At 44.2% G+C, this 14,475-nt stretch overlaps 1 protein-coding gene and 1 pseudogene across 5 annotated transcripts in view; one reads left to right on the top strand and one right to left on the bottom strand.

The window, feature by feature from the left end:
* The window catches only part of LOC139264463 (ATP-dependent translocase ABCB1-like), a 276,998-nt gene that overhangs the window by 94,869 nt on the left and 167,654 nt on the right, over positions 1-14,475 (top strand). For 3 of the 5 annotated variants that reach the window (XM_070880982.1, XM_070880981.1, XM_070880989.1), the window contains exons 3-5: positions 6,090-6,193; positions 9,394-9,451; positions 11,647-11,797. In XM_070880982.1, the coding sequence (XP_070737083.1) occupies positions 6,096-6,193; positions 9,394-9,451; positions 11,647-11,797 (307 nt within the window). In that variant the 5' untranslated portion in view covers positions 6,090-6,095. Of the gene's footprint in view, positions 1-6,089; positions 6,194-9,393; positions 9,452-9,820; positions 9,890-11,646; positions 11,798-14,475 lie in introns of those variants that run through there. The other 2 variants (XM_070880983.1, XM_070880986.1) reach the window with 2 other exon arrangements.
* On the bottom strand, positions 13,431-13,662 carry LOC139264872 (U2 spliceosomal RNA; annotated as a pseudogene).

Raw genomic sequence — 14,475 nt, 5'->3', positions numbered from 1 at the left:
ATATAAAAGGGGTCAGAGGGTCTCTTAAGCAGGAGGAACTGAGGGAAATCCTTATTAGTCGGGAAATTGTGTTGGGGAAATTGATGGGATTGAAGGCCGATAAATCCCCAGGGCCTGATGGACTGCATCCCAGAGTACTTAAGGAGGTGGCCTTGGAAATAATGGATGCATTGACAGTCATTTTCCAACATTCCATAGACTCGGGATCAGTTCCTATTGAGTGGAGGGTAGCCAATGTAACCCCACTTTTTAAAAAAGGAGGGAGAGAGAAAACAGGGAATTATAGACCGGTCAGCCTGATATCAGTAGTGGGTAAAATGATGGAATCAATTATTAAGGATGTCATAGCAGCGCATTTGGAAAGAGGTGACATGATAGGTCCAAGTCAGCATGGATTTGTGAAAGGGAAATCATGCTTGACAAATCTTCTGGAATTTTTTGAGGATGTTTCCAGTAGAGTGGACAAGGGAGAACCAGTTGATGTGGTGTATTTGGACTTTCAGAAGGCTTTCAACAAGGTCCCACACAAGAGATTATTGTGCAAAGTTAAAGCACATGGGATTGGGGGTAGTGTGCTGACATGAATTGAGAACTGGTTGTCAGACAGGAAGCAAAGAGTAGGAGTAAATGGGTACTTTTCAGAATGGCAGGCAGTGACTAGTGGGGGTACCGCAAGGTTCTGTGCTGGGGCCCCAGCTGTTTACATTGTACATTAATGATTTGGACGAGGAGATTAAATGTAGTATCTCCAAATTTGCGGATGACACTAAGTTGGGTGGCAGTGTGAGCTGCGAGGAGGATGCTATGAGGCTGCAGAGTGACTTGGATAGGTTAGGTGAGTGGGCAAATGCATGGCAGATGAAGTATAATGTGGATAAATGTGAGGTTATCCACTTTGGTGGTAAAAACAGAGAGACAGACTATTATCTGAATGGTGACAGATTAGGGAAAGGGGAGGTGCAACGAGACCTGGGTGTCATGGTACATCAGTCATTGAAGGTTGGCATGCAGGTACAGTAGGCGGTTAAGAAAGCAAATGGCATGTTGCCTTCATAGCAAAGGGATTTGAGTAGAGGGGCAGGGAGGTGTTGCTACAGTTGTACAGGGCCTTGGTGAGGCCACACCTGGAGTATTGTGTACAGTTTTGGTCTCCTAACTTGAGGAAGGACATCCTTGCTATTGAGGGAGTGCAGCAAAGGTTCACCAGACTGATTCCCGGGATGGCGGGACTGACATATCAAGAAAGACTGGATCAACTGGGCTTGTATTCACTGGAGTTCAGAAGAATGAGAGGGGATCTCATAGAAACGTTTAAAATTCTGATGGGTTTAGACAGGTTAGATGCAGGAAGAATGTTCCCAATGTTGGGGAAGTCCAGAACCAGGGGGTCACAGTCTAAGGATAAGGGGTAAGCCATTTAGGACTGAGATGAGGAGAAACTTCTTCACCTGGAGAGTGGTGAACCTGTGGAATTCACTGCCACAGAAAGTTGTTGAGGCCAATTCACTAAATATATTCAAAAAGGAGTTTTACTACTAGGGGGATCAAGGGGTTTGGCGAGAAAGCAGGAATGGGGTACTGAGGTTGCATGTTCAGCCATGAACTCATTGAATGGTGGTGCAGGCTCAAAGGGCCGAATGGCCTACTCCCGCACCTATTTTCTATGTTTCTATTGTTTGAACTCCTGTACTCTTTACTGCGTAAAAGGAGATGAATAGGTATGGGGTAAAAGCCAAGAAAATGCCTTTGAGGAGGCTGTTATGTTCAAACAAATTGCTTGTGTTGTACGATCCATGTAAACGTTTGGTACTAGCATGTGATGTGTCATCGTACGGGGTCGGGTATGTATTGCTCATGAATTTGGGAAATCGCAACCTGTTGCTTATGCATCCGAGAGGGCCTACAGTATAATCGATAAAGGAGCGTTAGCGTGTGTTTACAGGGTAAAGAAAATGCATCAATATCTGTTTGTACTCAAATCTGAATTGGAAACCGACCATAAGCTGCTTATATCCCTCTTTTCTGAAAATAAGGGGATAAATACGAATGCATTGGCCCGCTTCCAGAGATGGACAATCCTGTCCACATACAACTATACCATCCGCCACAGGCCAGGCACAGAAAACTGTGCCGATGCTCTCAGTAGGCTACCATTGCCCACCACCGGGCTGGAGATGGCACGGCCTGTAGATTTAGTTATGGTAATGGAAGCATTCGAGAGTGAGCAATCACCTGTTACTGCCTGACAGATTAGCACCTGGACGAGCCAGGACCCCTTACTGTCCTTAGTAAAAAACTGTGCGCTCCACGGGAGTTGGTCTACTGTCCCGTTAGAGATGCAGGAAGAAATAAAGCCGTACCAGCGACGCAAAGGTGAAATATCTATACAGGCAGACTGCCTCCTATGGGGTAATCGTGTAATTGTGCCAAAAAAGGCCAAGGACACTTTCATTAGTGATCTTCACAGTATCCACCCAGGCATTGTAATGATGAAAGCGATAGCCAGATCCCACGTGTGGTGGCCCGGTATCAATGCAGACTTCGAGTCCTGTTTGCACAAATGTCATACATGTTCACAGTTACGCAATGCACCCAGGGAGGCACCACTAAGTTTATGGTCTTGGCCCTCCAAACCATGGTCTCGGGTTCATGTCGACTATGCAGGCTCATTCTTCGGGAAAAATGTTATTAGTGGTTGTAGATGCGTACTCCAAGTGGATTGAATGTATGATAATGTCGGCAAGCACGTCCGCTGCCACCATTGAAAGCCTACAGGCCATGTTTGCCATGCACTGACTGCCTGATGTCCTTGTGAGTGACAATGGGCTGTGCTTTACCTGTGCCGAATTCAAGGAATTCATGACCCGCAATGGGGTCAAACATATCACGTCTGCCTCGTTTAAGCCAGCATCCAACGGTCAAGCAGAACGAGCAGTTCAAACAATCAAGCAGAGCTTGAAAAGGGTAACTGAAGGCTCACTGCAGACTCGCTTATCCTGAGTCCTGCTTAGTTACCGCACAAGACCCCACTCGCTCACCGGGGTCCCTCCCGCTGAACTGCTCATGAGAAGGGCACTTAAGACAAGACTCTCGTTAGTCTACCCTGATTTACACAAACAGGTAGAGAGCAGGCAGCTTCAACAGAATACATATCATGATTGCACAAATGTGTCACACGAATTTGAAGTAAATTAGCCTGTATTTGTGTTGAACTATGGACAAAGTCCCAAGTGGATTGCTGGCACTGTTTTGGCCAAAGAGGGGAGTAGGGTGTTTGTGGTGAAACTCGCAAATGGACTCACCTGCAGAAAACACTTGGACCAAACCAAACTCAGATTCACGGACTATCCAGAACAACCCACAATAGACTCTACCTTTTCTGACCCTCCAACACGCACACAAGTGGCAACCAACCCAGCGGTTGACCACGAAGCAGAACCCATCACCCGCAGCAACCCAGCAAGACTCACCACCCCCCAGCAAGGCCAGCTGCACAGCAGCCCAGCGAAGGCCCAACAAACGACTCACCAACACCAGCATTTGCACCGAGGCGATCAACCAGGGAAAGGAAGGCCCCAAATTGACTCATGTTGTAAATAAGTACACTATTGACTTTGGGGAGGAGTGTTGTTATGTATGTAAACCTGTAATTACCATGTCTAACCCCCAGAGGGTTTATCCCCTGGAGTCCCAAGGGATCCCACAGTCCCTTGGGAGCACCTGTATATAAGGAGACCTCACAGGGTGGAGAGGTACTCTGAGATCAGTAATAAAGGACTACGGTCACACTTACTTTGAGCTTGCAGTATTCAGTCTGACTCCTTATCCAAGACATAACAGTAACAGAGAGGGTTGATGAGGGCAATGCGGTTGATGTGGCGTACATGGATTTCCAAAAGCATTGATAAATTGCCACATCATAGACTTGTCAGAAAAGTTGAAGCCCATGGAATAAAAGGAACACTGGCAGCATGAATATGAAATTGGCTCAGTGATAAGAAACAGAGTAGTGGTGAACAGTTGTTTTAGGACTGGAGGAAGATGTATACTGGTGTTCCTAAGGTGTCGGTACTAGGACCACTGCTTTTCTTGATATATATTAATGAGTAAGATTTGGGTATACATGGCACAATTTTAAAATTTGCAGATGACACAAAACTTGGAAGGATAGTGAACAGTTAGGAGGATAGTGATAGACTTCAAGAAGGCATAGACATGCTGGTGGAATGGGCGAACATGTGACAGATGAAATTTAATGCAGAAAAGTGCAAATTGATACATTTTGGTAGGAAGAACGGGGAGAGGCAATATAAACTAAAGGATACAATTCTAAAGTGGGTGCATGAACAGAGAGACCTGGGGGTATATGTGCACAAATCATTGAAGGTGGCAAGGTAGGTTAAGAAAGTGTTTAAAAAAGCACACAGGATCCTAGGCTTCATAAATAGAGGCATAGGGTCGAATTTTCGGTTCTGCTCATTTCGGGGCGGTAATGGCGGCGGGGCGGTAAAGTTTGCACTCGGGAACAGTTTGCACCTCAGCTTAAATTCGTCAGCTGGGCCCTGAGTGTGGGGCAGAGCATTAAGGGAGGCATTACACACCTCTCTTCGAATGCGAGGCCACTGAGCAAGCGAAAATCCCAAGTTAAACAGTCGGCCTTGGCGTGCTCTAAAGGCCTGGGGGGGAAAAAAACACTGAAAAAAACCCATCAAAAGCATTCCCAATAAATAACTCACGCCACCACAATATAAATCGTAAAAAAAACAATCACAGTTACTTGAGGTGGACATTACTTACCTCACTGCAGCTACTACAGTTCAGAACACCAGCTTCCACAGGTGGTCCCAGCAGGACGCTCTACAGAGTGCTATGGATTGGGTGGCAATCAGAACTCAAACTGGTTCGCATCCATGGGCGTTGCACACTGCCTTGCCTATTCTGGGCGGTAATACTCCGCATCCCATCGAAACCAGCACCAAAAGTCCCGGTGGGGCGCTGGAATCTGGCCGCCCACTCGGTTGTGCTTACCACTGCCATTGCCATCCTTCCAAGGTGCTAAGCGGGGCGGAAGACTGAAAATCCAGCCCTAAAGCAAGGAAGTTATCATGAACCTTTATAAAACACTGGTTCGGCTTCAACTGGAGTATTATGTCTAATTCTGGGCACCGCAATTTAGGAAGGATGTGAGCTCCATAGAGGGGTTACAGAAAAGATTTACAAGAATGGTTCCAGAGATGAGGGACTTCAGTTATGTGGATAGACTGGAGAAGCTGGGGTTGTTCTCCTTAGAGCAGAGAATGCTGAGAGGAGATTTGATAGAAGTGTTCAAAATCATGAGGGATCTGGACAGAGTAGATAGAGAGAAACTGTTCCCATTGGTGGAAGGGTTGAGAACCAGAGGACACAGATTTAAGGTAATTGGCAGAAAAACCAAAGGCAACCAGAGGAAAAACTTTTTTAGGCAAAGAGTGGCTAGGATCTGGAATTCACTTCCTGAAAGGGTGGTGGAGGCAGATTCAATTGTGGCTTTCAATAGGGAATTGGATAAGTACCTGAAGGAAAGGGGAAAGGGAGGGGGAGTGGGACTAGCTGAAGTGTTCTTACAGAGAGCCAGCACAGAATCGACGGGTCCAATGGCCTCCTCCTGTACTGTAACCATTCTATGATTCTATAATGGTCAATTAATGTGCAATTCCAGCAAGTTCTTAAAAATAATGGGGAGGCTAGGGGCAAGATGCCATTTGTGCAAAGAAACAGAAATTGACCAGCAGGTTCTGGAGATTTGCAACTCGCGGTGTAACTCTTTAAACCCCCAAAACTTGCTGGCCAATTTGCACATTAGTAATGGTTATTTTTGTAGCAAGATTCTATCCTTCATTTTACTTGACGAAACAGACAAATATGACAGGTAGAATCATACAATATTAAAGAGTACAGCGATACCCGGAATAGCACATCTGTCACTGATTAGAGTATGTTTATTTAAATGTAGGTTTAACTCTGCTTATACTTTTTACTAAGGTGAATATGCTAAAGAACCTGAATTATTCACTGGAGCAAAAAACATTCAGTTTTTGTTGTCATTTCAGTTAACGATGGAACTAGAGGGTTCTAATTTGAGAAATGGTGATTTTAACAAAGCAAGAAATAAGAAAAAGCCCTTGGAAGATCCTATCGAGAATGAAAGAAAAAAGTAAGTGGTGTGATCTTTTCAACTGAAACTGTACAATAAAATTCAACATCATGCACAATGAAGATTTGACATCACCTATAATAAAATACCAACATCACATACACGAAAGAATTAAATCCTTAAGAGTTGACTGATAACACCACAGTTATTCAGATATCTTCTGTTAGACAGACTAACTATGCGACCCCACGCTCCCAGCGTTGAAGATATGCTTAAAGGGAGTGCTGGCCAGAAATAGGGCTACAACAATAGCCTTGATTCTTTGATACATGCTCCCTTCGACGTGGCTCCCTGCTCTGAGTCTGATATTGTGCAGTTATCTTTTACATTTTAATTCCCAAAGCTACAACACATTTTATTTCTATGGCATACCTCATCTCAGGAAAGTGCTTTACCTTAATGAGTACAGGTCTGAGTTCTAATTTTCAGATACTGCATTACTTTGATATTATTACTGATTAATATGACTTCCTAAGGTATCAAAGAATGTCACATCATTTATTATCTAAAATATTGTGCACTATAAAAATATCATATTTAACCCCAATTATGTTTTTAATTTCATCAAAATTCTTTGGATTTGTTGTAAATAACACAACAGTAAAACCTAGCTCATTGGTCATGTGAAGATCAGCACAGAACGAACCATCTTCCCCCAACACTGCTCTTCCCCTATAATTGTTGTAATATCAGTTGCTGCCGACTGGAAGCAGGACTTCTCCAGATCAGAATTCCAGTCCACAGTAAACATCGACCAGATACATTTACAGCAGCAGTAGGTCCTAGTTTTGAGAGATACTGAGGGGGAAATAAACAAATAGAAGCTGAAAGAAGTTCTTTGAGAATTTGGGGAGCAGAAGAGAAAAGCTGGAAGCTGCTCTTGGTGTGAGGGAGAGAAGACAGTAGCAACTCTTTTGGGGAGGAAGCAGGGAGAACTCAGGATCTGTGCTACGGGAATGGAAGCAGGAGAAGCTGGGTGTGGTCCTTTGAGGGAGGAAAAGCAGTCGTGCTTTGTAAGGGGGATCTGTTAGAAGCATTTTGAGGAGGAAGAAAGAGAAGTCAGAGGTGAAGTTTTGGAGTGGCAGAGGTAAGAGTACCAACATTAACTGAGGGAAAGGATAGTGCCTGAAGGGTAGGATAGGAAGCGAGTATTTGGATGCACAGGGGGAGGGGTGAAGACCGGCAGCTTGAAAGAATGCCACTTTGAACAGGAAAACAAGTGCCAGCTTCCTTTCAAGTGGAAGAAGGTTTCCAGGTGGAACTGAGCAAGAGAAGGGTGCCAGCATGAAGTTTGAGCATTGGAGGAGGAAAGAATGGGGGTGAATTTCTACCGTGGTTCTCTCGCTCGTCTGCCATAACTTTGGTGAAAGAGCCACAGAAACCCTGTAAAAACGATGCAAGCAGAGCAAGTAGGAAAAGCTCTGTGAAAATTCAGCCTAAATATCTCCAGGTGAGGAGAGTGACAGTCTAGAAGGCTTTGTGGAATTGATAGGCTGGTTGGCCTATTAAAAACCCAAAAGCCACTGGGGGTAAAACTGGCCTTGGATGGTAGCACAAGGCGGGCGATAGCAAATAGGCAGCCCATTTTACACACCACCCGAAATGGGCTGCCGATGCATTATTACCCGTTTTGCACTATCACCGAACATAAGAACATAAGAAATATGAGTAGGAGTAGGCCACCTGACCCCTCGAGCCTGCTCCGCCATTTAGTAAGATCATGGCTGATCTGATCATGGACTCAGCTCCACTTCCCCGCCGCTCCCCATAACCCTTTATTCTCTTATCGCTCAAAAATCTGTCTATCTCCGCCATAAATATATTCAATGACCTAGCCTCCACAGCTCTCTGAGGCAGAGAATTCCATAGATTTACAACCCTCTGAGAGAAGAAATTCCTCCTCATCTCAGTTTTCAATGGGTGCCATATTCTGAGACTATGTCCCCTGGTTTTAGTTTCACCCAAGAGTGGAAATATCCTCTCTGAATCCACCTTGTCGAGCCCCTTAATTATCATATGTTTCAATAAGATCACCTCTCATTCTTCTGAACTCAATGTGTATAGACTCAACCTATCTTCATAAGTCAACCCCCTCATCTCCAGAATCAACCTAGTGAACCTTCCCTGAACAGCCTCCAATGCAATAAACTTCCTTAAATACGGAGACCAAAACTGTATGCAGTACTCTAGGTGTGGCCTCACCAATACCCTGTACAGTTGCAGCAGAACTTCTCTGCTTTTATACTCCATCCCCCTTGTAATAAAGGCCAACATTCCATTTGCATTCCTGATTACGTGCTGTACGTGCATACTAACATTTTGTGTTTCATGCACAAGGACCCCCAGGTCCCTCTGTACTGGAACACTCTGCAATTTTTCTCCATTTAAATTATAATTTGCTTTTCTATTTTTTCTGCCAAAGTGGATAACCTCACAGTTTCCCATATTGTACTCCATCTGCCTAATTTTTGCCCACTCACTTAGCCTGTCTATATCCCTTTACAGATTTTTTGTGTCCTCATCACAATTTGCTTTCCCATCCATCTTTGTATCATCAGCAAACTTGGCTACATTACGCTCGGTCCCTTCATCCAAGTCATTAATATAAATTGTAGATAGTTGAGGACCTAGCACTGATTCCTGCGGCACCCCACTAGTCATTGTTTGCCAACCAGAAAATGAAGTGTTTATCCCGACTCTCTGTTTTCTGTTAGTTGGCTAATCCTCAATCCATGCAGTAACCTTTAATGTGGCACCTTATCAAATGCCTTCTGGAAATCCAAATACACCACATTCACTGGTACCCCCTTATCCACCCTGCTCGTTACATCCTCAAAGAACTCCAGCAAATTTGTCAAACACGATTTCCCTTTCATAAAACCAGGCTGACTCTGCTTGATTGAATTATGTTTTTTCAAAATATCCTGTTGCTGTTTCTTTAATAATGGAAGACTTCTTTCACCTCCACTTTGTTTTACTTTTTCTATTAGATCAATAGTCTATCAGCTGTGGAGTATAAAGTGTTTAAAATTAACAAATGACAATTTATATATGACTCCACTCACACAATAATGTCTCTCAATTGATTTCCTCCCATTTTCTCAGGGCAACTAGGCTTTGTCAGTGTCATCCATATCCTGATAATTGCTTCATGCAGTGACTAGTAGAACAGTAGTCCTAAAATATTTCCCTTTTTTTAGGAAATGTAAAGATGGAAAGAAAATTGAAAAAGTACAATCAGTTAGCTCTCTTCAGATGGTAAGTAAGTTTTTTTAAAGAAAGGTTCACTGCAATTTCCAGTGAGCCTTGTGCATGGGGCATAGTATAAAATTAACTCAAACGTGTTAATTCAATTTAGTGAAAGGTTAACAAACAGTTACAATATGGCCATGGCTTTTGGGCCTGGAGATACTGCTGTGTGAATATTGGTGTACAAATGCGCAATGTGCTTGTATACAATCCTTGGTTACTCTTTAAGGGAGGTGCAAACTTATTATTTTTATATGGCAACGTGACTTCCTCAAAGTTAGATTGTTATTTGACTGAGTATTAGCAAAGGAAATCTATGAAATTTAAATTTTTTTTCATATATTAGCAAGAGCTTTTCCTTCACTCAAAACAGGAATAAAGGGATATGGGAACAGAACGAGCAATACCAACACAGAGTGGTTGGAGCAAATGGCCTGTTTCCATATGGTAATTTCTATGTAATTCTATGTAAAATGTTGCTGATTGTTAACGAAGTATAACAGTACTGTTCACCTACTGTAAGTTAATGTCACAATCGGGTCATTGGGATTTACATAAATTACAGAGAATTACATAGGCCTCCTCTCACAATGGGCAGGTAGCGGTCGGAAAGGGTAAAACTTAAAAAAATACCCGGGCGACAAATTTTATGGCATGCGAGTATCCCGTCTTGGAGAAGAAGGCCACTTCATTCACATATTTAAATCAGGCCACCACACTGTAATTGGAAACCTGATTTTAAATTTAACAGCTGACACTTGGGTTTCCCAGGGTTTGGGAAACCGGAGAGCGAAAGGGAAACGGGAGCTGCTGGCTCCTGGAGGAAAGTGCCTTTTATAGCACCCTTTTTGGGCCAGGAGCAGCAGAACCTTCACTTCCCTGGACTTGCCGGTTCTTCGGCCACTTCTGGCTTACCACGTGCGCTTCCCATAAATATCGTGACCATTGAATCTAAGGCACAGAAACAGGACGTTCGGTCCAACTGGTCTATGTTGGCAGTTATACTCCACATGATTCCTCCCAGCTCTCTTTATCTAACTCTATCAGCATATCTTCTATTCCTTTCTCCCTTATGTGCTTATCTAGCTTCCTCTTAAATGCAATGAGTTGGTGAAGGGTTAATAAAATCACTTTTAGGAATAAGAAATAAATAGACATGCTTTAAGAAAGATCATTATTGTCATAACATATCTTGGACCAACTCAATATAAGTCACAACATTACCCTAATTTTAATACTGTAACATTCGATAATCTTACAGATTACGCAACCGGATAGATCAGAGTATTTTCTAAATGTTCTAAACTAGGAACTGTGGAGAGCAGGGAGATTTAGGGTTCCAAGCACAGGCACAACAAAATTAAAAGGCAAATGGTAAGTAGGCCTTTATTTCAAGAAGGCTGGAATGCAAAGGGTTGAAAATACAGAGCTCTGGTGAGACTCCATCTGGAGTTCTGCATTTAGTTCTGGGCACTGGATTTCAGGAAGGATATATTGGCCTTGGAGGAGGTGCAGCGCTGATTCATCACAATGATACCGGGGTTAAAAGAGTTCAATTAGGAAGACCGGTTGCACAAATTAAGGGGTGATCTAATTGAGGTGTTCAAATGATCAAAGGATTTGGTCGGTTAGAGAGAAACTATTTCCTCTGGTGCGGGAGTCCAGAACAAAGGGGCTGACCTTAAAATTAGAGCTAGGCTGTTCCAGGATGATGTCAGAAAACATTTCTTCACACAAAGGGTAGTGGAAATCTGGAACTGACTCCCCCAAAAGCCCAAATGAAAATTTCCAAACTGAGATTGATAGATTTTTGTTAGGCAAGGGTATTCAGGGATATGGAACTAAGGCATGTATATGGACTTAAGATACAAAAGAGCCATGTTATCTCTTTTTAAAATATATTTTACTAACCAACATTAGAAAGAAGCAAACAAACAAGAAACAAATGTCTGTTTGTACTTCTAGCACAACAGCAATATAGGACAATCACAATCCTATTGCTAATGACTGCCAATTATTTGTCATTCGCAATTCACTTAAATAGGGTAGCTCAGGGATAGAGCAGTGGGAAAGGTCTTGAATATTGCCCTCCTTTATGCACTGTAGTTTGGTACAGTATGTGTACCCATCATCTATGTCTGTCCATTTTCACATAACTCAAATCAGAGAAAATTGAAAACTAATCTCTTTTGCACATCTCTTAGTTTCGTTTTGCAGATGGTGTGGACGTTTTACTGATGGTAGTTGGAATTATAGCTGCAATGGCTCATGGAATGTGCCTTCCACTATTGTCAGTTGTTTTTGGTGATATGACCAATGGCTTTATATGCCACGCACAATCTGCCAATATATCATGTAAGTAGTTTGTACTTTTTGTAAAGATTTTTATACCAGTGGATTCTTCCATTATAATACTGTCTATTTTGTTGCTAATAAGAGTAGAGGCAATAGAAAGGGACTGAGCACTGTAGCTGAAAAACCCAGATCGAAGATTTTAAATAGCTTGGTGGCAGCATGTAGCCCACTAACTTAGTGATAAGATCACTTTATCCAGGTAAGTTGTTAACTGTAGTGGCAGCTTCAAATAGTCAGGAACCCTAATTAAAAATTAGGAAGCTAGGAATGAGAAGGGAACATGGGCAGGGCTTTTTACACCAAAAGAGCAATAGATCTGTGAATAAGTTGCCAAGAAATACCATCAAAGTGGACAGCATAATCAAATTCAATAGACAATTAGATGTGTTTCTAGGAAGATAAGTAATATAGGGCTAGAACCTCCACTTTTGTGCTTATCGCCCAAAAATGGCCGTTATTTCCGGCGTGGGCATGAAAAAAGGGTTTTCAGATCGCCGGCTTCTCGCCCACTCAAAACACCTAGTTTACATTTTTGAAAATGGGTGTTACCGTGAGCGATATCAAATGGGCAGTAGCATTAAATTTTTCTGACCTTCTGCCGTAAAATGTCGCCGTCCTTAGTAACGGCATGGCAACGCGCGATTCCTGCAATTCAGGAGGTCAAGGGTCATCATGACATGCGCAGAAGAGGAGACAGACAGAGAGGGAGCTCAGAGACACTGAAAGCGTGTGTGGCTGTGGTGTGTGCTTGTTTGGCTGTTGTGGGAGGAACGACGGAGATTCACCAGCAGCAAAAAGCCTACTAAGCACCAAGAACATAGTTGACAATGAGTTTTTGTCCAACAAATAAGAAATAACATGGAAGGGATGGAGGAGGCCCTGGAGCTGATAGCCAGGAACACTGGTGGTAGAGGTCCTGGAGCGCCACACTGCACCCCAAGATGCCGCACCCCCATTGCCAACCACACATGAGAGCCAGCAGCAACATCTTGCTTCTGGCTCGGCGCATGCTTCCACCTTGGGACCATCCTCTCCAGTATCCGTCCAAGCAGCGGTTCGGCCGTCAACACCCAGCCCCCGCAATGAAGCATAATCATACTTAGCTTCAATCAACTTAAACTTTAGTTGTCACCAAGGTGATGCCGACCATTGATGTATGACCTGCACACCCAGCAGTGTGTCAGCCTTGTAAATAACACCAACGTTCTTTCAGGCAAAGCAATCATTGATGAGCTCCTGATGTAAGGCTCTTGCAACTATAATGCCATCATGGGCCCTTTCATGCAGTCTACAGGGGGGGTGGGGGCATGGCTTCAGCATCAGCCTGATTGTCTGGCCCAATTTCAGCATCTGCCTCCTCGTCCTCCTCTTCCTCTCTCTGGTGAGGTGGACTGTCAGGCTCACCAAGCAATTCTTGTCCCCTCCTGATAGCCAACTTGTGTAGCATGGAGCACACCACCACAAATTGAGCTACCTGCTCAGGGTGGTATTGGAGCTCGCCTCCTGAATTTTTTTTTTTTTTTTGAAATTCGTAGCCAATCGTTCCAATTCTTTGTCAAATCACAAACGCCAGAGGTCACCTTGCACACGCCAAGGATCACTCTGCGCCAATGCTCTTAGCCAAAAGGCCTAGAGCCACTGCACCGTTCCTGGAAGTACTGCAATACCAGGTTCGTGCCATGGAGGTGGATGGGTCAGGTCCCCCACACACCTCCGTGGAGGTGGATGGGTCAAGCCACCCCACCCACCTCCTGTTTCCAAAAAAGCAAGCATATACCTTCCTGATCCAGGGAGAACCACCCGGAGGTCATGGTGGCTGGTCAGGTCAGTTACGCATGATCTTAGCCAAAAGGCCGAGAAGCTCGCCTCCTGAATGGTCCAGGCATCTAAAGCACTGCTTCAGCACTCCAATGGTTTTCTCCATGATAATGCGAGTTGCTCTGTGGCTCTCCTTGTATCGCCTCTCGGTCTCGGCGTGAGTGTCACGCAGGGGGGTCATCAGCCAGGTGGCGAGGCCATATCCTTTGTCACCAAGCATCCTGCATTGATCTTGTTGCTCATTGTTAAGCAAGTCAGATACAGTGCTCTCAAGCAGGATGTGAGCATCATGGATGCTGCCCGGAAATTGAGCATTCACTGCCAGTATAATTTGCTGGTGGTCGACAACCAGTTGGACATTCAGGGAGTGGAATCCCTTGCGGTTCCTGAAAACCTCAGCATCCTGAAAAGGTGCCTGCTTCACGATGTGCGTACAGTCTATTGCTCCCTGCACCTTGGGGAAGTTTGCAATTCTGGCGAATCCTAGAGCCCTCTCACTCTGTGCCTCCCTGGTCATAGGGAAGATGATCAAGTCCCTCCTGCATGTGTACAGGGCTTCAGTGACCTGTCTAATGCAGTGATGTGTGGCATTCTGAGAAACTCCGCAAATATCGCCAGCTGTGGCCTGACAAGAACCCGAGTCATAGAACGACAGTGCCGTGGTGACTTTAACCTCGACAGACAGTGCAGTTGTGATGGTGCTGGCAGGCTGCAGACCTGCCTTTATCAGCTAGCATACCTCAATGATAACCTCTTTGTGGAAGCGCAGTCTCCGAAGACAGGTAGTGTCGAGCAAGTCAAGATAAGAATGCTTCTCCTTCTACTTGCGTGGGGTGTAATGTCTGGTCCTTCTCATCTGT

This window comes from Pristiophorus japonicus, chromosome 5 (assembly GCF_044704955.1).
Source record: "Pristiophorus japonicus isolate sPriJap1 chromosome 5, sPriJap1.hap1, whole genome shotgun sequence".
NCBI classification, from domain to species: domain Eukaryota; kingdom Metazoa; phylum Chordata; class Chondrichthyes; family Pristiophoridae; genus Pristiophorus; species Pristiophorus japonicus.
The sequence above is the reverse complement of the archived record's forward strand: the minus strand, read 5'-3'. Positions and strand labels throughout refer to the sequence as shown.